The sequence below is a fragment of the Lissotriton vulgaris genome, chromosome 1_2, assembly GCF_964263255.1.
Source record: "Lissotriton vulgaris chromosome 1_2, aLisVul1.2, whole genome shotgun sequence".
In the NCBI taxonomy this organism is placed as follows: domain Eukaryota; kingdom Metazoa; phylum Chordata; class Amphibia; order Caudata; family Salamandridae; genus Lissotriton; species Lissotriton vulgaris.
Window position 1 is genome coordinate 287,299,265 of NC_141686.1, and position 23,008 is coordinate 287,322,272.

Sequence of the window (23,008 nt, forward strand, 5' to 3'; positions counted from 1 at the left end):
GGGTGAGAGTAAAATTAGCCACTCTACAGAAGAAAGGAGACAGCAAATATAGCAAACCCATGCAAGTCAGGGAGGTGTACGACCGAGCGGCCCTACTGAGTGATGGGAACGTGTGGTCTCAGGACCGCATGGCCAGGTGCAATAAGGTACAATGGGGGCACACCGGAACGGAATGGGAGGACGTCGAGAAGTCGAACACAGAGAAGGGACAATGTGTAAGTGAGCAGCAAGGCGGAGTAAGTGAGAAAGCAGGACGAGAGGAAGAAGAAGGAGCGAGTGAGAGTCGAGGGACCGACATGGACTGGCCGGAGAGAAGCATGGAGGAGAACGCGGTAGTGGAGGAAAGAATGGAAGGCACCGAGATACAGAGCCAAGGGACCTTGGAGAATCCCACCAGGATGACGAGGAGTGGAAGGCCGGTGGTAAGGCCCTCCAGATTTCGAGATTTCGAATTGGACAATGAACTGTAAGTGACTCTTTAGTGTTTGGTAAAAAGGGGAGATATGTAGTGAGCGCACTAGTTTATGCACGTCACGTAGACGTGACGTGCGGCGGCCACTTTGGAGGCGGTGCGCGCGCAGAGTATTAGCGCGCTGCGACTCGGAGAGGCAGCAGCGCCGGCCGGCGCTCTCCAGTAAATGTTGTACACATGCTCAATAAATAGTTTGGAACATACACGAGGCACCAGCGTGATCATTTGCCAGGGGCAACATTACATTGCCCACTTCATTATTATATGTGGAAATGTTCTTCATGCTTTCTTTTATTACTGTTGCTCACATCAGTTTAAGATAGGGGTCTCCAAACCGGTCCTGGAGGGCCGGATCCATGCCAGATTTTTTGGATATCCCCATTAAGATACATGTAGTAATTTTAAAAATCTGGTATGGATCTGGCCCTCCAGGACCGGTTTGGAGACCCCTGGTTTAAGATGTCGCACTAAATCTCAAGCACAAGGAACTGTGTACCAAAAGACTGTGCTACTCAGGGTTATGTCTTCATGTAACATTTAAACTAAAAGCTGCAGAAACACCGTACTATCAGGTCCTTTAAAAACAAGCATTTGCAATCCAATAGGTCTCGCATTTATGTGAGTTTGAGCTATTGGCATTGTAAATGACAATGCCTTTTATTTATGTTTTCGTTTTTGAAACATAAATAAATCGCATTGTCATTTACAATGCCATAGCTTAAACTCGTGTAAATGTATGACCTATTGCATTGCAAATGCTTGTTTGTCAACCTGCGCCCTAGCCAAATAAAGAATGTATTTCTACTCATTTATCAACCATACGATAAAAACCCACTAATTCTTAGAGTCTTTCCTCAGCCTATAGCCATCTCCCTGTGGCCACTCAAAGTCAGTCCTGACCATGTGATGCTATTGAATAGGATGAATGGAGGGATGTATGGATGGACAGATTGATGGATGGATGGATACGATAGATGGACGGAGAGTCGGACGGGTTATGAAGAGTGTATGTATGAATGATGCTACTGAACACGATGGATGGATGGATGGTCTATGAAGAGCATATGTATGAATGATGCTACTGAACTAGATGGATGGACGTTGTATGAAGAGTGTATGTATGAGTGATGCTACTGAACACGATGTTTGGATGGATGGATGGACAGAGCAGATGATATAAGAGGGTAGAGATTTGTTGACAAAGTGGCAAATGCCAGAGAGAAAGAGAACAAAGGAGGGAAGCAGACAGCTGGTTGTAGAGACAGGTGATCGGAGAGTGTAGTACATTACAAGATAAATTAATGAATAGTCAGATGGGTGAATGTGGGGACAAGGAGGTGTGTATGTAACTAATCATCCTGCATCAAGTGAAAGATGTGTAACTCAGAGGAGCCAGGGATGTCTGGCAGCACCGCCCCAACCCCAAAGCCAGGTGTTTGGCGAGCGTGCCCTGAGCGTGTCCACGCAGCACAAGGCGCCTGCTGTAAAACGGACCAGAGCAAACATGAAGCACATGCAGGGCAATAATGTCTGCCCCAACCCCCTCCCCCCCCACACAAGCAAAGAAAGCCCTCCAGCCAGCCTGTCCACTGACAAACGACAGTAACATCCTGCTTTAGAAGATGCAAGGTACAAATACTAGCTTTGCCCCCGATTCACACACTAATGAGACGAAACATTCATTACTGGATCAATAGCAAACATGTTGGGGAAGTCATGTTTTTGAATGCCAAATCGAGTACGCGCGGGTATCAATTAGCGGAGCGTTAGATTGTGTGTTTTTGACGAATGCCTCTCCAATCCATACCCTGCCTTTGGGATACATTTTTATTATTACTTTCCAGTTGAGCACCACCTGGTACTGGCGATGTCCTCTGAAATGAATGCCTCTAATAATCGCTGAATTCTTTTGATGTACGGTAACTTATTCATCGTAGCATATTGAATCTGCAGAAAAAAAAGACAGCTGAAAAAACAAAACAGCATAAGTATGGATCCAAGAACCTTGCATGTTCTGGCATTCAGTACCGTTGTATCAGAATAAAGAGTGCCCATCTTTTAATTACGTCACACGTTATATTTAAATGATACATCGCGCTTGGTCGCCTCCTGTTCTGTGGGTTTTGTGAGCTCTGCGTTCTGTTGCCAAACAGCACAGTGACGGGGGGCATATTATCAAGAAAGCTCAATACATTATCACCACTTTTCATAAAGCGGCAATAATGGGCTTGATAATATGCTCTATGGAATTCCAATCGAAGCCCATCTTAGATATGAACACATCTAACATGGGCTTCAATTGGAAATCCATAGAGCATATTATCAAGCCCATTATCGCAGCTTTATCAGCAGTTTCCTGCCGATAAAAGCAGAGATAATGTATCGAGCTTTCTTGTAATATGCCCCAACGTGTCTTGGCTCGGACGCTCCCAGAGCAGTGTCGATAAATCCTACAAGTTTTATTTATGCCGTATTCACAGTGAGAATGGGGCTGAAATGGGGAGCGCATTTCTTGGGGGGTTGTTTTCACTGTTTTAGAAGTCAGCCCCCAAGATGTCCTGGAGCTTGATGTGGACTGAAACTGCTTTAAGTGAACGCTTGGTCTATTTATACAGGAATTCGTCAAGTGCTTTACTGCATGAGATTGTATCATCTTTAAAAACAAGAAGCGCTATATAAAAACACATAATCAACCTCGACCCTCCTCATTGGATTTTCGTTATTGAATGGTCTTTGATCCAAATTATTAATTGGTACATGCTCCCTTCCAGAAACACTGACGTGCAGAGGTAGGCGCATTTTTTTAATAAAAGGCCAGTGTTGTGGGCCAGTCTGTGTGCTTCGACGGTGGGCCAACTGTGTCTCATAATTTGGACGCCTGCAGCCCAGTGACCTAATGTGCCCCTGGAAGTTTTTACATGAAGCATGGTCACGCAGCCTTTGACAGGCCTACTGCAGGTGCTCTAGCGGGAAGGTAATTGTCCAGTTACACGTTGTGTTTTGGCATGCGGTGTTTGCTTATCATATTAGCTGTGGTGTTCGGGCTGCTTGGCACAGAGCAAACAGGTGTTTAACAGGCCTGTGTCTGACTTCCAACCTAGCCGCAGTGCACAGCAGCACTCTGAAAGCATACACTGGGCGGCTGAAGGAAATCTGTCATTACTCCCCATACAACAGTACGAATAAAGTTTCCAGTCACGTGGCATATTCCAAGAGTAGCCCATTATATATAATACATATATATCTCTTCAGAGACATAAACAGAACCGAACACCTTCAAGCTCTTGAAAACCCAAGTTCACTCAAAGGCAGGTCACCCTCCAGAATGACCGCAGCACTTGAAGTCTCCACATTTTAGTGAGCTAGCACTACAATATAATAATATAAAAATGTTTAAAAAAATGCGGGGTAAACCAGACTGTGCGTGTCTGCAATACACAGATTTGTTGTTACTTCTTCCACAGCACACCACGCTGCCTAGAATTAATAAAGTAGCATTCCATCAGCGTTCTACATATGGTGAATATCGGATGCAACTCACTGATAGTTAACGTTTGTTGAGCTTCTTTTTAAAGAATATTTGTTACATTATGTAAAGACGAACATGAAGTACTGTGGACTGAATTGCTTTGGCTTTTTATGTATGTATAAACACACAGTTATTGCATTTAGACCGACTAAATAAAGTAATAACGTTCATCAAAACAATGCTGACATTAAAAACTTGTTTCCTGCTCGAGTTTGAACAGACTTGAACTCCGTGGGTATTTTTACCAAAAGGCATGCTTCCTAAACCAATTGACCCGGCCGCCTGCAGTGCATCACAGCATCTGCAAGGGGAGACCAGGTGACTCAAAAACCCCTCAGCAGACCTGTCTGTGGCAGTGTGGGAAGTGCAGCGCTACAAAATCGCCAATACAGCCCTTAAATGAACGTCAGAGGGAGCCGCAGTCTGCAGGACATGCCTGGGCATGTTATTGAGTCTTCCACCTGGATTCCGGGGTTTTAGTGCTGAGAGAACACGGGTGCACCTCTACTATCTGTGCAAGGCATCTGTCGCATGAGGCGACCTGGGGGTCGGGGGCACACGCCAACTCAGAGCAGCCGGTTGTGTCTCCCTCCCCTGTGATCAAGAGAGCTGGAGACCAACCAACTAGGGCTTTAGGCGGACCTCTTTCATGCGTTTTCTGTGTCTAGAAGCAGATAGTTGCCATGGCAGCAAATAAAACAAGGCGGGAGGGTTACACGAAAAAAAAAAGCGATCTCCAAAGCAGCTCTAGTCATCGTGGGGGAGCGGCCATTAAGGAAGAAACAAACATAAAGTTAAAACGCAAGGTGCGGGTGAGCGCTTTTTGTAAATAGAAAGTGTCAAATAAAGCGACCTCCAAAGCAGCTCTAGTCAAGGTGGAGGAGCGGCCCTTAAATGAGAAATGTAGCATCTAAAACCACATAAAACAACTGGTGCGAGGAGGTGGCTCAGCCTATAACGCTGCTGACTTTGGAGCAGGAGAGCAGGGTTCGAGCCTGGGGCATGGGCAGCATCACTTATTATTAATATCTTGTGTATATTAAACGTAAACAAATATGATGTGGGCCAGAAACTGTGAGATGTGGAAATGCGAGCAGCAAAGAACAAAAGTAGTCCCAAATAAAAAGATAACAGCCAGCAGCGTAAGTTAACTGTAGTTGGTCCATGCTGTTTCCTCCAGAAACGGAAGAAAACAGGAAGTGATGTATCTGACCACTAGCCAACAGTGAGCGACATAACAACAGCAATTCAGGATTCCATCTATGGCAACCAAGAAAATAAAGAGAAAAAAGGAGCGGAGTTTCAGTAGTAATACTAATTACTTGATGCCTCGTAGAGGCAGCTCATGCGCTGCTCTATGCGAGACCTAAAAATCAGTAAGAGTAATTTTGAGCATGCATAATCTGCAGTAGTTTGTAGACAAATGGCACTGAGAGTTGTTTTTTACTGTCATTAGGTTGCCAGTGTCTTGGTGCAGAGGTTGCCTGTGTCTTGGTGGAGCGTGATAGCAACATGGTACTTACGTGTATCCTCATTGAGTAAGGAATGGGACAAGGCTGGCAATGAGGATTTATTGGCTGGATTACTTACTGGTAATCATCAGCACTCTATTTCTTACTCCTTCATCCCAGTACTTATATGAATACCCTTCCACATGTAACTGCCTGAGTATTTGAGCATGTGCTTTCATGCCAGATCTCCAATCTATTTTCACTAGTCCTTGCACCAGGGAACACAAATTGCTCTATGTAACTTGATCTAGTTTTCACTAAAGGCAACATGCTCCTCCATCAGCAGTCAAAATCCCTTCATCTCTCTGGAATATTAATAATTGTGGGGACCAGCTTGATGGATATCAATGAAATGCCTCTGAAGTGTTTCTAAGGAATGAATAACTAGGCCAGCATGATGTCATCTGTCCTTTAACTACCAAAATGCTTACAGTCTTCATTTTATGTGCCACTGCTTACAGACATTAACCCGGGAGCCACCCAATTAAACAGCGCTCCCTGGTTACACGTTTGCCTGAAGCCCCATTTATCTGTCCTGCTCACACCTGCCAGGGTCCATCTTCCAACACAGCTGGGCTGCATCGGGTCTCATGCACACCCATGAGACAACACAGATCGCCATGCTCAGAATATCAAATCCAGTGTGCAACTTGCATTTTTTTCTTATAATGATTAGTGTATTTGTAATTGTCGGTGTGTACATTGGTGCTATACGTTTTGTAGTTCACAACTGCAGTTTCTAACATCTATCCTGGGAGCCACCCAATTAAACAGCGCTCCCTGGTTACACGTTTGCCTGAAGCCCCATTTATCTGTCCTGCTCACACCTGCCAGGGTCCATCTTCCAACACAGCTGGGCTGCATCGGGTCTCATGCACACCCATGAGACAACACAGTGTGCAACTTGCATTTTTTTCTTATAATGATTAGTGTATTTGTAATTGTCGGTGTGTACATTGGTGCTATACGTTTTGTAGTTCACAACTGCAGTTTCTAACATCTTTATTGCAATGTGTTTCCTGCTTTATTCTTGGTGCAAAGTTTAGTATGACATAGGCTTAATTAGTAATCAGCATAATACTTGTTAAATCTCTTAAAATGTTCAGGTGTACTCATGATAGACCAACTGAACATGCATGTCATTTCCTGTGATATCACTTCCTGTGATGTCACACCCATTCTGTCTAACTTGTTGAGCCCCCCTCACTTCTGTTTTTAGGTCTCGGCTGGCATGGGCTGCGCACATTCACAGTCTCTCTGGTGAGATTTAATGATTTAGAGGGCTTTCAGTAACAGGCTTTATACCCCGCCCCTCTTTTCCATTGGCCGGCGTCACCGTTTATGCTAAACGGTGGCCAGCCATTGGAAAAGAGGTTTGTCTGACGTAGACTTTTCTCTTTTACAGTCGGCCCACTTGGACGGGCTCGCCTGCTTTCCTTCTGAAGTAAAAAGTTTCTTATCTTTATGGGACCAAACACATGGCCCGATAAAGTTAAGAAACAGTTTACTTCAGAAGGAAAGCAGGCGAGCCCGTCCAAGTGGGCTGTCTGTAAAAGAGAAAAATCTATGTCACAACCACGGCTAAAACATGACTCAATTTGTCTCTCCCAAAATACTGAAATGTCATATATAAATAAATACACTTCGGAACGAGAAACGTCACACACGAAGCGAAGAAAAAACTTGGTATCTAGGTGAGAAATACGAAATACGTTGTATTTTTAGAGCTGGGTCCTGCTTTCAGAATAGTCAGTTCAACTGATAAAGCACACACTTGCTGCTGGGCTAACTCTGCTACCTTAGAAATAAGCCAATATTCTGCTCTTGCATTTCTCGTTTTAACATCACAGCTGGCCTACATTGCTGGCTTCCCGGCTGAAGGTCCGTGAGCATTCTAGCATTTAAAGCTCTGTGGTAGTGCTTGTCCTTCTTCTCTGTCATTGTTTCTTCGTCTGGTGTTGCGGGCCGGCTGCTTTCAGCTGACGGTGGCTCAGAGGGAACCCGGAAGAAGAGTGGAAGCTGTATTATCATAGAAGTAAAGGCCATCTGCTAGCTCACATCCTGAAGACAACTACGTACACAGCCACCCCAGGGTCGGCTCCTAATCAGGCAGAGGCTTAGAGCCCTTACCCTGGGGAGGGCTGCCACTACAAGGTTGAGGCAGCCGCATTTTCGGAGGGAGTCCTTACTTGTGGCCCAAAAATCTGCCTCACCTGCCGTGGAACCTTCAACCCAAATACCCCCCTAGGGGTCCTAGCACATCCCAGATACGTTTGATATTTTAGGCCGATATGCTGGACAGCTGTTGAATGGAGAATCTGGGTAGGTGACAACGCCACGTCAGCCGCAGGGGCCGGAAGGAACAGGAGAGCCCGTGGAAGGACAACGTTGGCTTCAACTAGTATGAAACAGCTTGTCCCCCTCTGCAGTTCCCCAGTTCATCTTCCGCCTGTTGAATCTCATACCACCAGCACAACAAATGGCCGTAGATGACCCCCACAACTTTCTCCCTCCTGCTTCTTGATCCTAACAAATGACCAGTCCTTACTCCTCGTACAGTAGCTTCCCTTGTTTTACCAGGCACCCCAGCGGATACTTTGACCACCCCATCTGCAGCTGTATCTGGACACAACCAAAGCACTGATTGTGACATCTAAAGTGGCATTTGCCAAACAGGACATACTTTTTGCTCATAATAACTCTGTAATCACTCAGACATAGCATAGATCCGGTGACAGGAGCAAACAATCACCCTTTGCCACAGGTCTTCCTGACGCCCACTCACCCCCTTCATTTAGCTTTTTGTATAGATTATGCGAAAGCAGCCAAACACCATCACAACAGTCCCTTTGCCTCCCATCGCCACACCGGACCCAGGTAACATTTGCAACACTTCCAAGACTATTGGCTAGTTTGGTGAAGCGTCATTTGTGCTAAAATGATGTTGAAGAGATGCAGAATCGTTTTGTTCCTGTTTTAATATTGACATGATCGAAATTGACATCTGCTGTTGTGATAAAAAAGAGTTGTACAAATGTTTAACATTTCGGTCTAAGGATTCTCTGTTTACGTTTTTATGAAAACCGAAACTCGTACTGTTTTTGTTTTTGTATTTTGTCGATGTGACCGAATGATTCCGTCCTGACTTGTGGCGGTGAAGATTTCGCGGTTGTATCGATTGTACGATTTCCTGGATCATCTCTTTGACCTTTTTTGGAGAAACCGACAGCAGAGGAGTAAGCATGGCGGCTTCAAACTGAGGCTTGATAATGAACATAGTCAACAGTATTGTGGGAGTCAGTGTCTTCACCATGCCATTCTGTGTCAAACAGGTGAGTTGGGAGACCATCAGGTATCACCCCACCTCTTTCTTCGTCACTCGCGCTCGTTGAGCCATGACACTTGTAAAGTATGCAGCGTGTACACAGTCGACTTAATGGATTGGTGTGGATTTATTTCATGATGAGTAGACTTGTGTGGCATTGTTGTTTATATATTTGTTTAGCAGCACAAACCGAAGTGCCTTCAAGAGGTTACCTCAGAAGTAGAGTATGGAACATTTTACAGCAAGTATTAAGAGGAAAAGGACAGGATGGAGAGATTATGAGATGGTACAAGACCAAACATCCGTTATTGCATAGTAGTACTTGAGTAGCACCTTACCAATTAAAACAACATGACTGCGTTTGTTAGGGCCTCAAAGCCTAAATAATGCAAGTAATGGGTGTTGGGTTCTGTGAGGGGTTTTCTTTAGTTCTTGAGAAAATAAGTGGTTACTGTAAAGTGTCCATGGTGGGGTTTCTCCTTTATCACACTGACACTGCTGGTTCATGGCCTTAGCTACTATTGCATCCCAATTGGTCTTTAGAAAAGTGGTTTGAGTTACTGTCCTGTTATTGTTGCATTTTCCTGCCCTCAATACTTTTAGGACTTTTTAGGATGTTAGTATAATAAACCCCTCTCTTGAAGTCTAGTACAAAATGCCTCATATACAAACTGTAACACATACAATTTTGAAAATGTATTCATTGGTACCGATATAACTCCCACCAAAGCAAATACCTAGTTGTTGTCTAGCTCCTGTGTTTCAAATGGTTACCCTGTGCTCCCAATGGCGATGAAAGTGGGAGGACACTTCAACTACTTCTGGCTTTTTAGTGAATGAACACTCATTGAAGTACAGAACTGACACCCACACTTGTAACAGGTCCTTAAATACTAGTAGGATCAAATGGTTAGGGGGCCCGCTCTGACTGCCTTCTGTCTGCCTCAACCCGATTTTGGCCGGCATCCCGCCGCCTTTCCACGCAAGATCCAGTGACTGCTCTTCCCCTACAAACCTTGCTCCAGGCGTTGGTTCCCTTGTTGGTTTTAAGAACTGACTATTTTCCTCTTCGTCCTCACGCCATTTTGTCACTTAATCTGGGGTTCTTGACCGGATCCGCCATCTTGTCTCTACAGACTCTCAGGTTGAATCTGGCCGCCGGTCCACGCCTTGTACCCTCCAGACTCGTCATCGTTCTTATGGATCACCTTCTGGACCTCTTCACCCCCCTTTCCTTGCTATTTCACCGGGATGTTTCCATTTGCCCCCTCCTCCTGTCCCGTTCCCTTTCCAAAACTACCTGAAGCAGGGTAGGAGGCCTTACCTTGGACTTTGTTGATCCACTGGACCCTACTGGTTTATTGACTCGCTTTCGCTATGTATGTGTTCCCTCTTTATACTATTCTCCTTGGCTTCTCCTTCCAGTCCTGATCCTCATCCCTTCCTGCGTCTTTTTCCCCCTCCACCTCAGTGGTACTATAGTACTTGTCTCTGTTTGTGATAGGTTAATAACAGAAGCAATTATGTAATTATGTTTCCCTCTCTTCGCAACGTTCTTTCATTTAACAGCTGTAATGTGTGTAACAATGCTAACCTCATGTAGGGCGCTCTGATACCTACGGGTCTAGCCAGCGCTATATAAAACTCATCATATAAATAAATTAAATAGTAATACCTTTCATGAAAATATTAACCCAAGGTACATGCAAATCTAGTAGCGCAATAGATGGTGTAAGCTCCTGTGGTCTCCTGACAAGAGCCCTGGCAGGTATTTCTTTACCAATTAAGTACTCTCCGTATCCGTAGTATCAGTCCTTGAAGGATGTAAAGCAGAGATACCACTGCTGGAATTCGAGCTGGAAATGTAGTTCCCTGCAGAAGGCAGATAGGACTAAATTTGCAAAGATGCATATTTGTGCATGTTTTGATATTGCATGTACGAATTTCAGCACGAAAATGGGTAGGCGCTCGCCAGGGGAAATGTGTATTTATAAGGCAATATGTATAGCGATTGCTACTTATGGTGCAGGCATTTGGGGGTACGCTAATGTTACCATGCTACAGGTGGCAGAAAATATTTTCCTCAGGTACCTTTTGGCAGTACCAGACAGCACTTCTACACTAATCTGTCACACAGAACTTGGTCTGCCCTACCTTGAGGATCTGATCAAAATACAACCTGTCCTTTTGTGGCATAGGGTTTGGACCACCGAAGAGTCTGCATTCAATCGTCTTATTTTAAAGGACGCAATGAGTATTGATGGGGCTAATAAGATAAGATGGTTACATTATGTCAAGATGTTTTTATCTCATATAGGCCATAAGGAATATTTTAGTGATCCCTTATCAATGTGTCATGTTCCTAGAAGGGTTCTGAACTGAAAACTACAGAGCGTGCAACATGTGGCAGCAAGACTAGTCCTTAAATCATCTAGAAGATCTTCTGCCTCCGCTGCTCTTCAGACCCTTCACTGGTTACCCCTACATAAAAGGATTCTGTTTAAGATCTTGCTAACCGCTTTTAGATCCCTTAATAAGACAGGCCAGAGATACCTTATGAAACGTTTCACTCGTTATGACCCCCTGAGATGTTTAAGGTCGTCTGGTGGTAATTTAATTAATATCCCAAGATTTAAGCTTAAAACCAAAGGAGGGAAGACCTTTACAGTCCTGGCCTCTAAGGCCTGGAACGCTATGCCCCTTAACCTCAGACACCTTGTACAGGAAACTGCCTTCAGGAAGCATTTAAAAACGTGGATTGTTAGTCTGCCAGATGGCCTTGTAATGGCTGCCATCTAGATCTTGATATTTGGTTTGTACACTTGTTCAGCGTCAGGATGCTCCTTTCGGAGCGACAGTTAGCGCTTTAGAAATATCCTATACAAATACAAATACAAATATTGCAAGTATACATTGGGGAGAGGATGTGGCGTAACTGCCAACTGCTGGGGAACTAAGGTTTGTGCCTTGGGGTCAACTCCACATCCTGTGATTCTGGGCAAATCATTTACTCTCCCTGTGCCTACCAAAAACAAGCATTGAAAATGCAATAGGCCTCGCCTTTCATTAAGTTAACACCTTTGCTGTGCTATACAATACCATTAGGAAAGAAAATGGCTTTGTAGGAGAGTAGGGTCTGCAATCCTATGATCACCCGGACTTTTTGCTTTTGTTTCACTGGTTTACGACTTTCTCGGGCTGCGGGTCTGCTAATCAGACCCACAGCCTAGCTGTTCTCTCTCTAAATTGATGTGTGTACCTTAGGTGCATTACCCAATTGGAACTGGGCCACCCTGTCAGACCCTGTAACTCAGGGCATCGGGGTACCCAGGGCCTACCAGGGGCTGAAGAATGTATTATGCCACCCCTGGATGGCCATCTAAATCTGACACAACTGGCTGCACGACAGCTGGGGCAACGTAGCGTACCCGCTCGTTGCTTTAGGTATAGTAGCCCTATATCTAACCACACAATGGACACCCGAGTTCCTATCAGACACTCCTATGGCAGGCCTTGACAATCCTGAAGGCAGAGTGCTTGGAATCGTGTGAATTGGGTTCTGGCCCGAGCCGAGCCCGGTTGCAGCTGGCGGAACCAAGACCCAATGGCTGTTCCATGATAACGCGTGCCATATCGGTAACTTCGGTATTGCGTTATCCAGACATGTCGAGTAAGGTGTCATACGAATCGGGATGCTACCCCCTCACCAATTCTGGCGACGAGGTTAGCATTCCGCCCTTCTAGAGGGACACAACATGTATGTAACTGTGAACCCCGGTTAAAGTTAACTAAAGCCTCAGCTCCACAAAATGGATGCTGCCACCACAGACACGAGTCTGACCTCCTGCTGCTGGGAGTCCTTCCAAGCGAGGAGAGCTTGGACAAAGGGTTTCCTGTCAAGGGCGGTGTTCGCACCGTCCCAGACAGGGTTTGTGTATTCTGGGTGGGTAGGGCTTTGCGAGAAGGTGACTGCGGAGTGGCACCCCGGTGCTCACTACGCATCTGCCGGTCAGAACCAGTTCCAGGGGCGCCAGCCCCTGACCTGGGGACAGTCCGGCAGGGGAGAGGGGTGTAACTACCCCCCTTCCTGGTCCCACCCTTAGGGCAGGACCTAGTCATGTACCCACCCCTTTCTTTAGGATAAAGGCCGGAGCGGGGACCCTTCCAAATCAGATCATCTTTGAATCAAGAATACTTTCTACGAAAGGACTTCGAGACTCTTCTCAAGATTTCTCCCTTGTGGCTAAGGAGTAGTCACCCTGCACCAGCGGGCACCATTTAAGAACTCTGCGGTTTGCTGCAAGTCCTTTCTCAAGGAATCCGACAGCCCAGCTCGACGAGAACCGGCTTCCCTGGCACCTCTGACCTCTACCCACGTCATCAGCTCAGCTGTGATCTGTGGGTGCGACGAGACCTCGAGGGACCGGCCATCATCAAAACCTGCCCGCGTTTTTAATCAGCACGACCATCGAAGCAATTCTCTGGTGAGTGCTCTGGGGTCTGAGAAGCCCCGACCCTGAGCAGCTCCAGCACCGAAGTGCAGTCTCCCAGCATCTCCACGAACTGCGTGGGGCCCTTCTGCTCGCTGCTCAGCACGTTGTCTGGTCACTAGCCGCTGGCTTGTGCCCTTCCCTGACGACATCCGACAACCAACGCTGCTGGTCTGGTTGCTCCAGACTGGCTCTTGCTTCCATCTTTGAGAGAAGCACCCCGGACCCTTCTGGTCCACTCAAGACGCCATTTTAGGCCCACCCCGTGGCCCTGAAATCTGCCAAGGCTGTTGCCCCAATCCTGGGCCCAGCGACGCCGACAGCATCAACCTCCGTGGGACAGCTCGCACCTCCATCCTGGTCGCCGACAATGCCTCCTGGTCCGTGAGACTGCAGAGCCCAGCGTCGCCCACTCACCTAGTCGAGGTGACGGCCAACCGGTGCCTTCCTGGTACCCTCTGACTACTGGCTAGTAGTACGAACTTGGTCCCCTCTGCTTTCAGGTATTAACGATCTCTGATCCAGGCTTGGATCTCTACGAACTATTCAGCACTGGTCGCCGGCCAGCAACTCCTTTTCTTCCGGCTCCTGGCTCGTCAGCGAAGACCCCGACGCCTGTAAGACTTGTGCAGCCGCAGCCCTCGTGGCTAGGTAACTTCGGCATTTCGGTGCCTGCATAGCCTCCTTACTCTAGGGTCCCGAGTCCCTCGCTTCCGACTTGCCTTATCGGGTCCGCCCGAGACCACTAAACTTCCCGTCTCCCCGGACACTTGTTTAAATTGTGCACTTGAAGTATTTTCCTAAGAGTTTTGGTTTGTGCTTAGTACCCTGTCCTCATAAAGAGTCCAGGGCTGTTGTGATTCTTAATAAATATTCTGTTTATTTTCATAACACTTGTGTGGTGTCCTTTCACTTGGGGTTCAAGGGGTATGTGATGGTATAACAGCTGGCTTAACACGCCCTCTAGAGTTTAGCCCGAAGACTGCTCGTATCCACGCTACTAGGATAGCTGGTCTAAGGTTGACTTACAACCAATCACCATAAGGGTCGTTGGAACGATACATAGCGGTCGCTAGAATAGCGAACGCTGCATATCGGGCCAACTTCTCACATTGGTGAGCAGCGGTTGGGATTTGAGCTTGCTGTTGTTTTACCACGCGTATCCTAAGAACATCTTGTGAAAGATCGCATAAGTACTCCAGGTACATATAACCCAGCTTACAATACTATGAGTTCTACTGAACCAGCTGTTGTAGCTCTTCAAGGCTTAGCACACCTTGGCTACAACTCTTAGCAAGGGCTCAGTAGGTAAACCCATAGTGTAGGTAGGTACATCACTTACACCACACTAGAAACAGCATGTCGGACAAAGGCGGAAACTCTGAGTCTCCCCTCGTGTCAGTCGACCTTCCACAGGTCACCTCCAGATATGCTGCGCTTAGCTTTCATGAGATGCGACAGATCTGTACGTCTCGAAAGATTAAGCAGGGTGCAAACCCTACCATTCCGTTTCTGATTGGTCTCTTGGAGACTTATGATGCCAAGAAGGCGGGTAACACCGACCCTTCTCACCCCGAAATGGAAATGCCTCCCCTCGAGGGAACCCGAGGTGACCCTGACCTTATCCATCTCTCTGCCGAGGGCGAAGAGGAGGACGAGGAACCAGAGACATCTGGGGACGAGGCAGACAAAGGTCCAGTCATAGTTAGTCAGCTAACTCAGGACAACTTAAGCCGGCACGAGTTTGGTACTAGGAGACCCCTTGGGCCTCTCTCGGGCCAGCTTAACATTGGGAACGGACGAGTTAGGTCTCTGTCGAGAGGCTCTAACAGATCCGCTCGAACCAATGGCTCTCGAGGTTCTGCTCGAAGAGGGATGACATCACCTCAGAGGAGAATGTACGAAGCAAAGGAGCGGGAAGTCAATCTGCGGATCGAAAGGGAAGAACTTGCCCTAGCCAAAGAGAGACTCGCCTTTGCTCGAGAGCAAGAGTTGAGTGGGACGATTCCCACTGGTGGCAGCATTCCCCCACGGGAACCCAGGAGTTTAGACACTAAGCACCTGAATAAGATAGTGCCCCCCTTTAAGCAAGGGGACGACATCCACAAGTGGATTACTGCTTTGGAGCGGGCCTGCACTGTACAGTGCGTCCCCCAGAGTCAGTGGGCAGCTATCTTGTGGCTCTCCTTTGAAGGTAAAGGTAGAGATAAGCTCCTCACCACAAGGGTCGAGGACGCTAACAATTACCAGATCCTGAAGAACACACTGATTGATGGGTTCGGCCTAACCACTGAGCAGTACAGGTTGCTGTTCAGGGATACCCAGAAAACTCAGTCTCAGGACTGGTCTGATTTCGTTGATTGTGCCACTAAGGCTTTTGAGGGCTGGTTGCTGGGCAGTAAGGTTACTGATTACCAAGGATTGTATAATTTGATCATGCGAGAACAGATTTTAAACAATTGTCAGAACCAGTTGTTGCATCAGCACCTTGTCGACTCGGATCTGACCTCTCCCCAAGAATTGGGAAAGAAGGCAGACAGATGGGTCAGACAAGGGTTAAGCAAAACCAGGGCCAGAACCAGGGTGGTCAGAAGAAAGCAGACCAGAAGGGTAAAGATTCGAAAGGGGAACAAACTGACCAGAAGTCTTCGACAGGTCCCCAACAACCCAAAGAGGGGGGGGGGGTCAGGCTTCCCAGAAAAAGAAGAATCAAGAAGGTCAATCGAAAAGGTGGTGCCAATACTGTAAAAGTAAAACTCACTGGTTTAGTGAGTGCACCAAGAAAGGAGGGCAGACTCCTGCTACTGCAGCCCCTACGGCACCTGTGCCCCCTAGTACAGCCAGCAGTAGTAGTGCGCCTCCCAAGGGACTAGTTGGGTTAACCTTGGGTTCTGAGGGGTGTGACGGCTTAGCTGGTACACTCACTCAGGCTGTCCTTGTCTGTACAGGGGATGTGGATATATCCCCTGATATCAGTCCCAATACTTTGGGCAAATACCGACAGACACCTTTAATAAATGGAAGAATGGCTCAGGCCTATAGGGACACTTGTGCCAGCGTCACCATGGTGACGCCTAACTTTGTGGACCCTGGACAGATCATGCCAGGTACAGAATTCCTGGTGACCAATGCCAGCAACGCCACTACCAGTCATAGTATGGCGATTGTTGCTTTCTCCTGGGGAGGGGTAAATGGCCAGAAAAGGGTTGTTGTTAGTTCAGACCTCCCAGTGGATTGTTTGTTGGGCAATGATTTGGAGTCATCATGATGGTCAGAAGTGGAGCAACGGACTCACATGGAGATGTTAGGCTTGCCAGCACACGTGTTTGCTGTGACCAGGTCACAGGTCAGACGATGCCCCACTGAGCAGGTGCTGGATCCTGGAACAACGGACCAGACACCTCCCAAGAAGAGGAGCAGTCGGGTTAAGGCTTTGCCTTCCCCCTTGCCCCAGGTCGAGGATCAGGACTCAGAGGAGGCTGACCTCCAAGAATTGCGGGAAACTGAACCTAAACAACTCGAACTTGATCAAGTTGAGTTTCTGGGCTCAGGGGGACCCACACGAGAGGACCTGGGGAAGGACCAGTTAGGCTGCCCTTCTCTTGAACCCCTCAGACAGCAGGCTGCTGCTGAGGCTGCTGGGAACGCCACAGGTACCCACAAGGTATACTGGGAAGATGGACTCCTGTACACTGAGGCAAGAGACCCCAAGCCTGGCATGACCAGGAGGCTGGTCGTCCCCTCGTCTCAGCGTGGTTTCCTCCTTACCTTGGCCCACGAGATTCCCTTAGCAGGACACTTAGGCCAGACAAAGACGTGGGACAGGCTTGTCTCACACTTTCACTGGCCTCACATGAACGAAGATACCAAGGAGTTTTGCCGCTCCTGTGTCACTTGCCAAGCCAGTGGTAAGTCAGGTGGCACGACAAAGGCCCCCCTTATACCAATGCCTGGGGTGGGGGTGCCCTTTGAACGGGTGGGGATTGACATCGTCGGTCCCATGGAACCACCAACAGCATCAGGGCACAAGTTTATACTGGTGGTAGTGGACCATGCCACCAGGTATCCTGAAGCTATTCCCCTTAGGATCACTACAGCGCCTGTTGTGGCAAGAGCCCTAGTTGGAGTATTCTCCAGAGTGGGCTTCCCTAAGGAGGTCGTCTCCGACAGGGGTGCAAACTTCATGTCGAGCTACTTAACTGCTATGTGGAAGGAATGTGGTGTCAACTACAAATTCACTACACCCTATCATCCACAATGCAATGGGCTTGTTGAGAGATTCAACAGGACCCTGAAAGGGCTGATTCACGGACTACCTGAAAAGCTTCGGCGTAGATGGGACGTCCTGATCCCCTGCCTTTTATTCGCTTACAGAGAAGTCCCACAGAAGGGGGTTGGCTACAGCCCTTTTGAACTTTTGTACGGGCATCCTGTGAGAGGACCCCTGTGTTTGGTGAAGGAAGGATGGGAGAGACCTCTCAAAAAGCCTGCAACCAGCATAGTGGACTATGTGCTGGGCCTCCGCTCGCGGATGGCTGAGTACATGGAGAAGGCATACGAAAACCTTAAGGCCAGCCAGGAACTCCAAAAAACTTGGCATGACCAAAAGGCTGTCTTGACTGTTTATCAGCCCGGACAGAAGGTGTGGGTGCTGGAGCCAGTGGCCCCGGCAGCACTCAAGGACAAATGGTCCGGGCCCTACACCATCCTGGAGAAAAAGGGAGAGGTCACCTACCTGGTAGACCTGGGAACCCCCAGGAGCCCCCACAGGGTGCTCCATGTCAACAGGCTCAAGGCATATGTCGACAGGAAGGACATGAGTTTGCTCATGGCCATGGATGAGGGACAGGAGGAGGAGAGTGACCCTCCCCCCGACCTGCTCACTCAGAATCCTGACGATGGATCGGTAGATGGTGTTGTCTTTTGTGGCAGCCTCTCCGAACATCAACAGGAGGATTGTAAACAGGTTCTTCAATCCTTCCGGCATATGTTCTCTCTAACACCCAGTCAGACCAATTGGTGCACCCATGAGGTCGACACTGGTGACAGCTTGCCCGTGAAGAGTAAAATCTACCGGCAGCCAGATCACGTTAGAGACTGCATCAAGAACGAAGTGCAGAAAATGTTGGAGCTGGGAGTCATTGAACCCTCGGACAGCCCCTGGGCTAGTCCCGTAGTTCTAGTGCCGAAACCTCACACCCCGGGCGGTAAGAAAGAGATGAGGTTCTGCGTAGACTACCGGGGTCTCAGTGCAGTCACTAAGACTGATGCCCACCCAATACCAAGGGCAGACGAGCTTATCGATAGATTGGCTTCGGCCAACTACTTAAGTACGTTTGACCTGACAGCTGGGTATTGGCAAATCAGGTTAGCTGAGGACGCCAAGCCCAAGACCGCATTTTCTACCCCTGGTGGGCACTACCAGTTTGTGGTGATGCCCTTTGGTTGGAAAAATGCACCTGCCACCTTCCAACGGTTGGTGAATCACGTTCTCACTGGGCTGGACGACTTCTGTGCGGCGTATCTTGACGATATTGCTGTCTTTAGCTCCACCTGGGAGGATCACCTGGTCCACCTGCGGAAAGTGTTAGAGGCTCTGCAAGCGGCAGGTCTCACTATCAAGGCTACCAAGTGCCAGATAGGGCAGACACAGGTTGTATACTTGGGCCACCTCGTCGGGGGAGGTCAAGTTCAGCCACTGGAGAGCAAGATACAGTCAATCAGGGACTGGGCTCCTCCAACCACCCAGACTCAGGTTCGAGCTTTCTTGGGCCTGACTGGTTACTACCGGAAGTTCGTCAGAAATTACGGATCGATTGTGACTCCGCTCAATGAACTGACGAGTAAGAAAATGCCAAAAAAGGTTCAGTGGACAGCGAGCTGTCAAAAAGCATTCGATGACCTAAAACAGGCCATGTGCACGGCACCTATCCTCAAGAGTCCAGACTACTCCAAACCATTCATTGTCCAAACAGATGCTTCTGAGTTGGGTGTGGGAGCTGTTCTATCTCAACTGAATTTTGATGGTGATGACCAGCCCATTGCTTTTATAAGCAGACGGCTGACCCCCAGAGAGAAAAATTGGTCAGCTATAGAGAGGGAGGCCTTCGCTGTGGTGTGGGCCCTGAAGAAACTGAGGCCATACTTGTTTGGCACTCATTTCAAAATTCAGACCGACCATAAGCCCCTCTTATGGCTAAATCAGATGAAGGGTGAAAACCCCAAACTGCTTAGGTGGTCCATTTCCCTACAGGGGATGGACTTCACAGTGGAGCATAGACCTGGTACTGATCATGGCAATGCAGATGGGCTCTCCAGGTATTTCCACTTAGAACAAGAAGACTCACCTGGTCAAGGTTAGCTCATTGTCCCAACGTTTGGGGGGGGGGGGGTCATGTAGGAGAGTAGGGTCTGCAATCCTATGATCACCCGGACTTTTTGCTTTTGTTTCACTGGTTTACGACTTTCTCGGGCTGCGGGCCTGCTAATCAGACCCACAGCCTAGCTGTTCTCTCTCTAAATTGATGCGTGCACCTTAGGTGCATTACCCAATTGGAACTGGGCCACCCTGTCAGACCCTGTAACTCAGGGCATCGGGGTACCCCGGGCCTACCAGGGGCTGAAGCATGTATTATGCCACCCCTGGATGGCCATCTAAATCTGACACAACTGGCTGCACGACAGCTGGGGCAACGTAGCGTACCCGCTCGTTGCTTTAGGAATGGACACCCGAGTTCCTATCAGACACTCCTATGGCAGGCCTTGACAATCCTGAAGGTAGAGTGCTTGGAATCGTGTGAATTGGGTTCTGGCCCGAGCCGAGCCCGGTTGCAGCTGGCGGAACCAAGACCCAATGGCTGTTCCATGATAACGCGTGCCATATCGGTAACTTCGGTATTGCGTTATCCAGACATGTCGAGTAAGGTGTCATACGAATCGGGATGCTACCCCCTCACCAATTCTGGCGACGAGGTTAGCATTCCGCCCTTCTAGAGGGACACAACATGTATGTAACTGTGAACCCCGGTTAAAGTTAACTAAAGCCTCAGCTCCACAAAATGGATGCTGCCACCACAGACACGTGTCTGACCTCCTGCTGCTGGGAGTCCTTCCAAGCGAGGAGAGCTTGGACAAAGGGTTTCCTGTCAAGGGCGGTGTTCGCACCGTCCCAGACAGGGTTTGTGTATTCTGGGTAGGTAGGGCTTTGCGAGAAGGTGACTGCGGAGTGGCACCCCGGTGCTCACTACGCATCTGCCGGTCAGAACCAGTTCCAGGGGCGCCAGCCCCTGACCTGGGGACAGTCCGGCAGGGGAGAGGGGTGTAACTACCCCCCTTCCTGGTCCCACCCTTAGGGCAGGACCTAGTCATGTACCCACCCCTTTCTTTAGGATAAAGGCCGGAGCGGGGACCCTTCCAAATCAGATCATCTTTGAATCAAGAATACTTTCTACGAAAGGACTTCGAGACTCTTCTCAAGATTTCTCCCTTGTGGCTAAGGAGTAGTCACCCTGCACCAGCGGGCACCATCTAAGAACTCTGCGGTTTGCTGCAAGTCCTTCCTCAAGGAATCCGACAGCCCAGCTCGAGGAGAACCGGCTTCCCTGGCACCTCTGACCTCTACCCACGTCATCAGCTCAGTTGTGATCTGTGGGTGCGACGAGACCTCGAGGGACCGGCCATCATCAAAACCTGCACGCATTTTTAATCAGCTCGACCATCGAAGCAATTCTCTGGTGAGTGCTCTGGGGTCTGAGAAGCCCCGACCCTGAGCAGCTCCAGCACCGAAGTGCAGTCTCCCAGCATCTCCACGAACTGCGTGGGGCCCTTCTGCTCGCTGCTCAGCACATTGTCTGGTCACTAGCCGCTGGCTTGTGCCCTTCCCTGATGACATCCGACAACCAACGCTGCTGGTCTGGTTGCTCCAGACTGGCTCTTGCTTCCATCTTTGAGAGAAGCACCCCGGACCCTCCTGGTCCACTCAAGACGCCATTTTAGGCCCACCCCGTGGCCCTGAAATCTGCCAAGGCTGTTGCCCCAATCCTGGGCCCAGCGACGCCGACAGCATCAACCTCCGTGGTACAGCTTGCACCTCCATCCTGGTCGCCGACAACGCCTCCTGGTCCGTGAGACTGCAGAGCCCAGCGTCGCCCACTCACCTAGTCGAGGTGACGGCCAACCGGTGCCTTCCTGGTACCCTCTGACTACTGGCTAGTAGTACGAACTTGGTCCCCTCTGCTTTCAGGTATTAACGATCTCTGATCCAGGCTTGGATCTCTACGAACTATTCAGCACTGGTCGCCGGCCAGCAACTCCTTTTCTTCCGGCTCCTGGCTCGTCAGCGAAGACCCCGACGCCTGTAAGACTTGTGCAGCCGCAGCCCTCGTGGCTAGGTAACTTCGGCATTTCGGTGCCTGCATAGCCTCCTTACTCTAGGGTCCCGAGTCCCTCGCTTCCGACTTGCCTTATCGGGTCCGCCCGAGACCACTAAACTTCCCGTGTCCCCGGACACTTGTTTAAATTGTGCACTTGAAGTATTTTCCTAAGAGTTTTGGTTTGTGCTTAGTACCCTGTCCTCATAAAGAGTCCAGGGCTGTTGTGATTCTTAATAAATATTCTGTTTATTTTCATAACACTTGTGTGGTGTCCTTTCACTTGGGGTTCAAGGGGTATGTGATGGTATAACAGCTGGCTTAACACGCCCTCTAGAGTTTAGCCCGAAGACTGCTCGTATCCACGCTACTAGGATAGCTGGTCTAAGGTTGACTTACAACCAATCACCATAAGGGTCGTTGGAACGATACATAGCGGTCGCTAGAATAGCGAACGCTGCATATCGGGCCAACTTCTCACAGGCTTTAACCTAATAAAAGGCAAGACCTATTGCATTTTCAATGCTTGTTTAGGACTTGTGACCTGCCATTGTGGGAGTCGTGATTGTGTCGTGCCAGACAGTAGAGTGGTGTGTAATGGAGGGTTTAGAGTGAGTGATGGACGTGAATGCTATAGATTCATTCATTCACTCATTGTATCTGATTGAAAGGAAGATTGCTGTGAGTGTGGTCTGTGCGGGACGCTTGCTATACTACGGATTGTAGTGACAGCTGGAGGGCACCGTGTGGCTCTTGGTGCCCAGGGCCATTTATCATAAGGTCACTGGTTACCTGTTCTTGGCTCCCGTGTCCGGTCGACGGTCAGGGGGAGTCCGGCTTCCCTCAGACTGTCCTGGAGGCGCTTGTAGCACTGCTCGGTCCATGCTGAGCCGTCGGCGTCCTCCTCTCTCTGTGTGCCGTCGGGGGAGGTGGATATCTTCCATGGAGGCTCCGGGGAGCTGAAGGAGGCCAGGCTGAGACCCCCGATGTCACACATATCCAACTCCTTCGAGATGACAGGGGCCTCGCGCAAAATCTGCTCCAGAGAGATCTATGGAGGCAAGAGAGACACGACTGAAGCACGATCTTCAAATCTGATGGGGTGTGCGATCATTTATAGAACACTATGGGTCAGATTTACAAGCCCCTTGCGCCACTTTTGCGTCACTTTTAACATGGGGAAAGTGACGCAAAAGTGGCGCGATGGGCTTGTAAATCTGCCCCTATATACGGCTCTCTAAGCGCTGTACACACTAGGCCTTACTAGAATAGCTTTTAATGATGCTCAGTTTCTAGGCTGCGGGCGGATGGG

At 48.7% G+C, this 23,008-nt stretch overlaps 1 protein-coding gene across 1 annotated transcript in view; it reads right to left on the reverse strand.

The window, feature by feature from the left end:
* Positions 1-23,008, reverse strand: part of CARNS1 (carnosine synthase 1) — a 570,577-nt gene that overhangs the window by 432,580 nt on the left and 114,989 nt on the right. Inside the window, exon 3 of the mRNA XM_086953255.1 lies at positions 22,489-22,747. Within this exon, the coding sequence (XP_086809381.1) occupies positions 22,489-22,747 (259 nt within the window). The remainder of the gene's footprint in view (positions 1-22,488; positions 22,748-23,008) is intronic.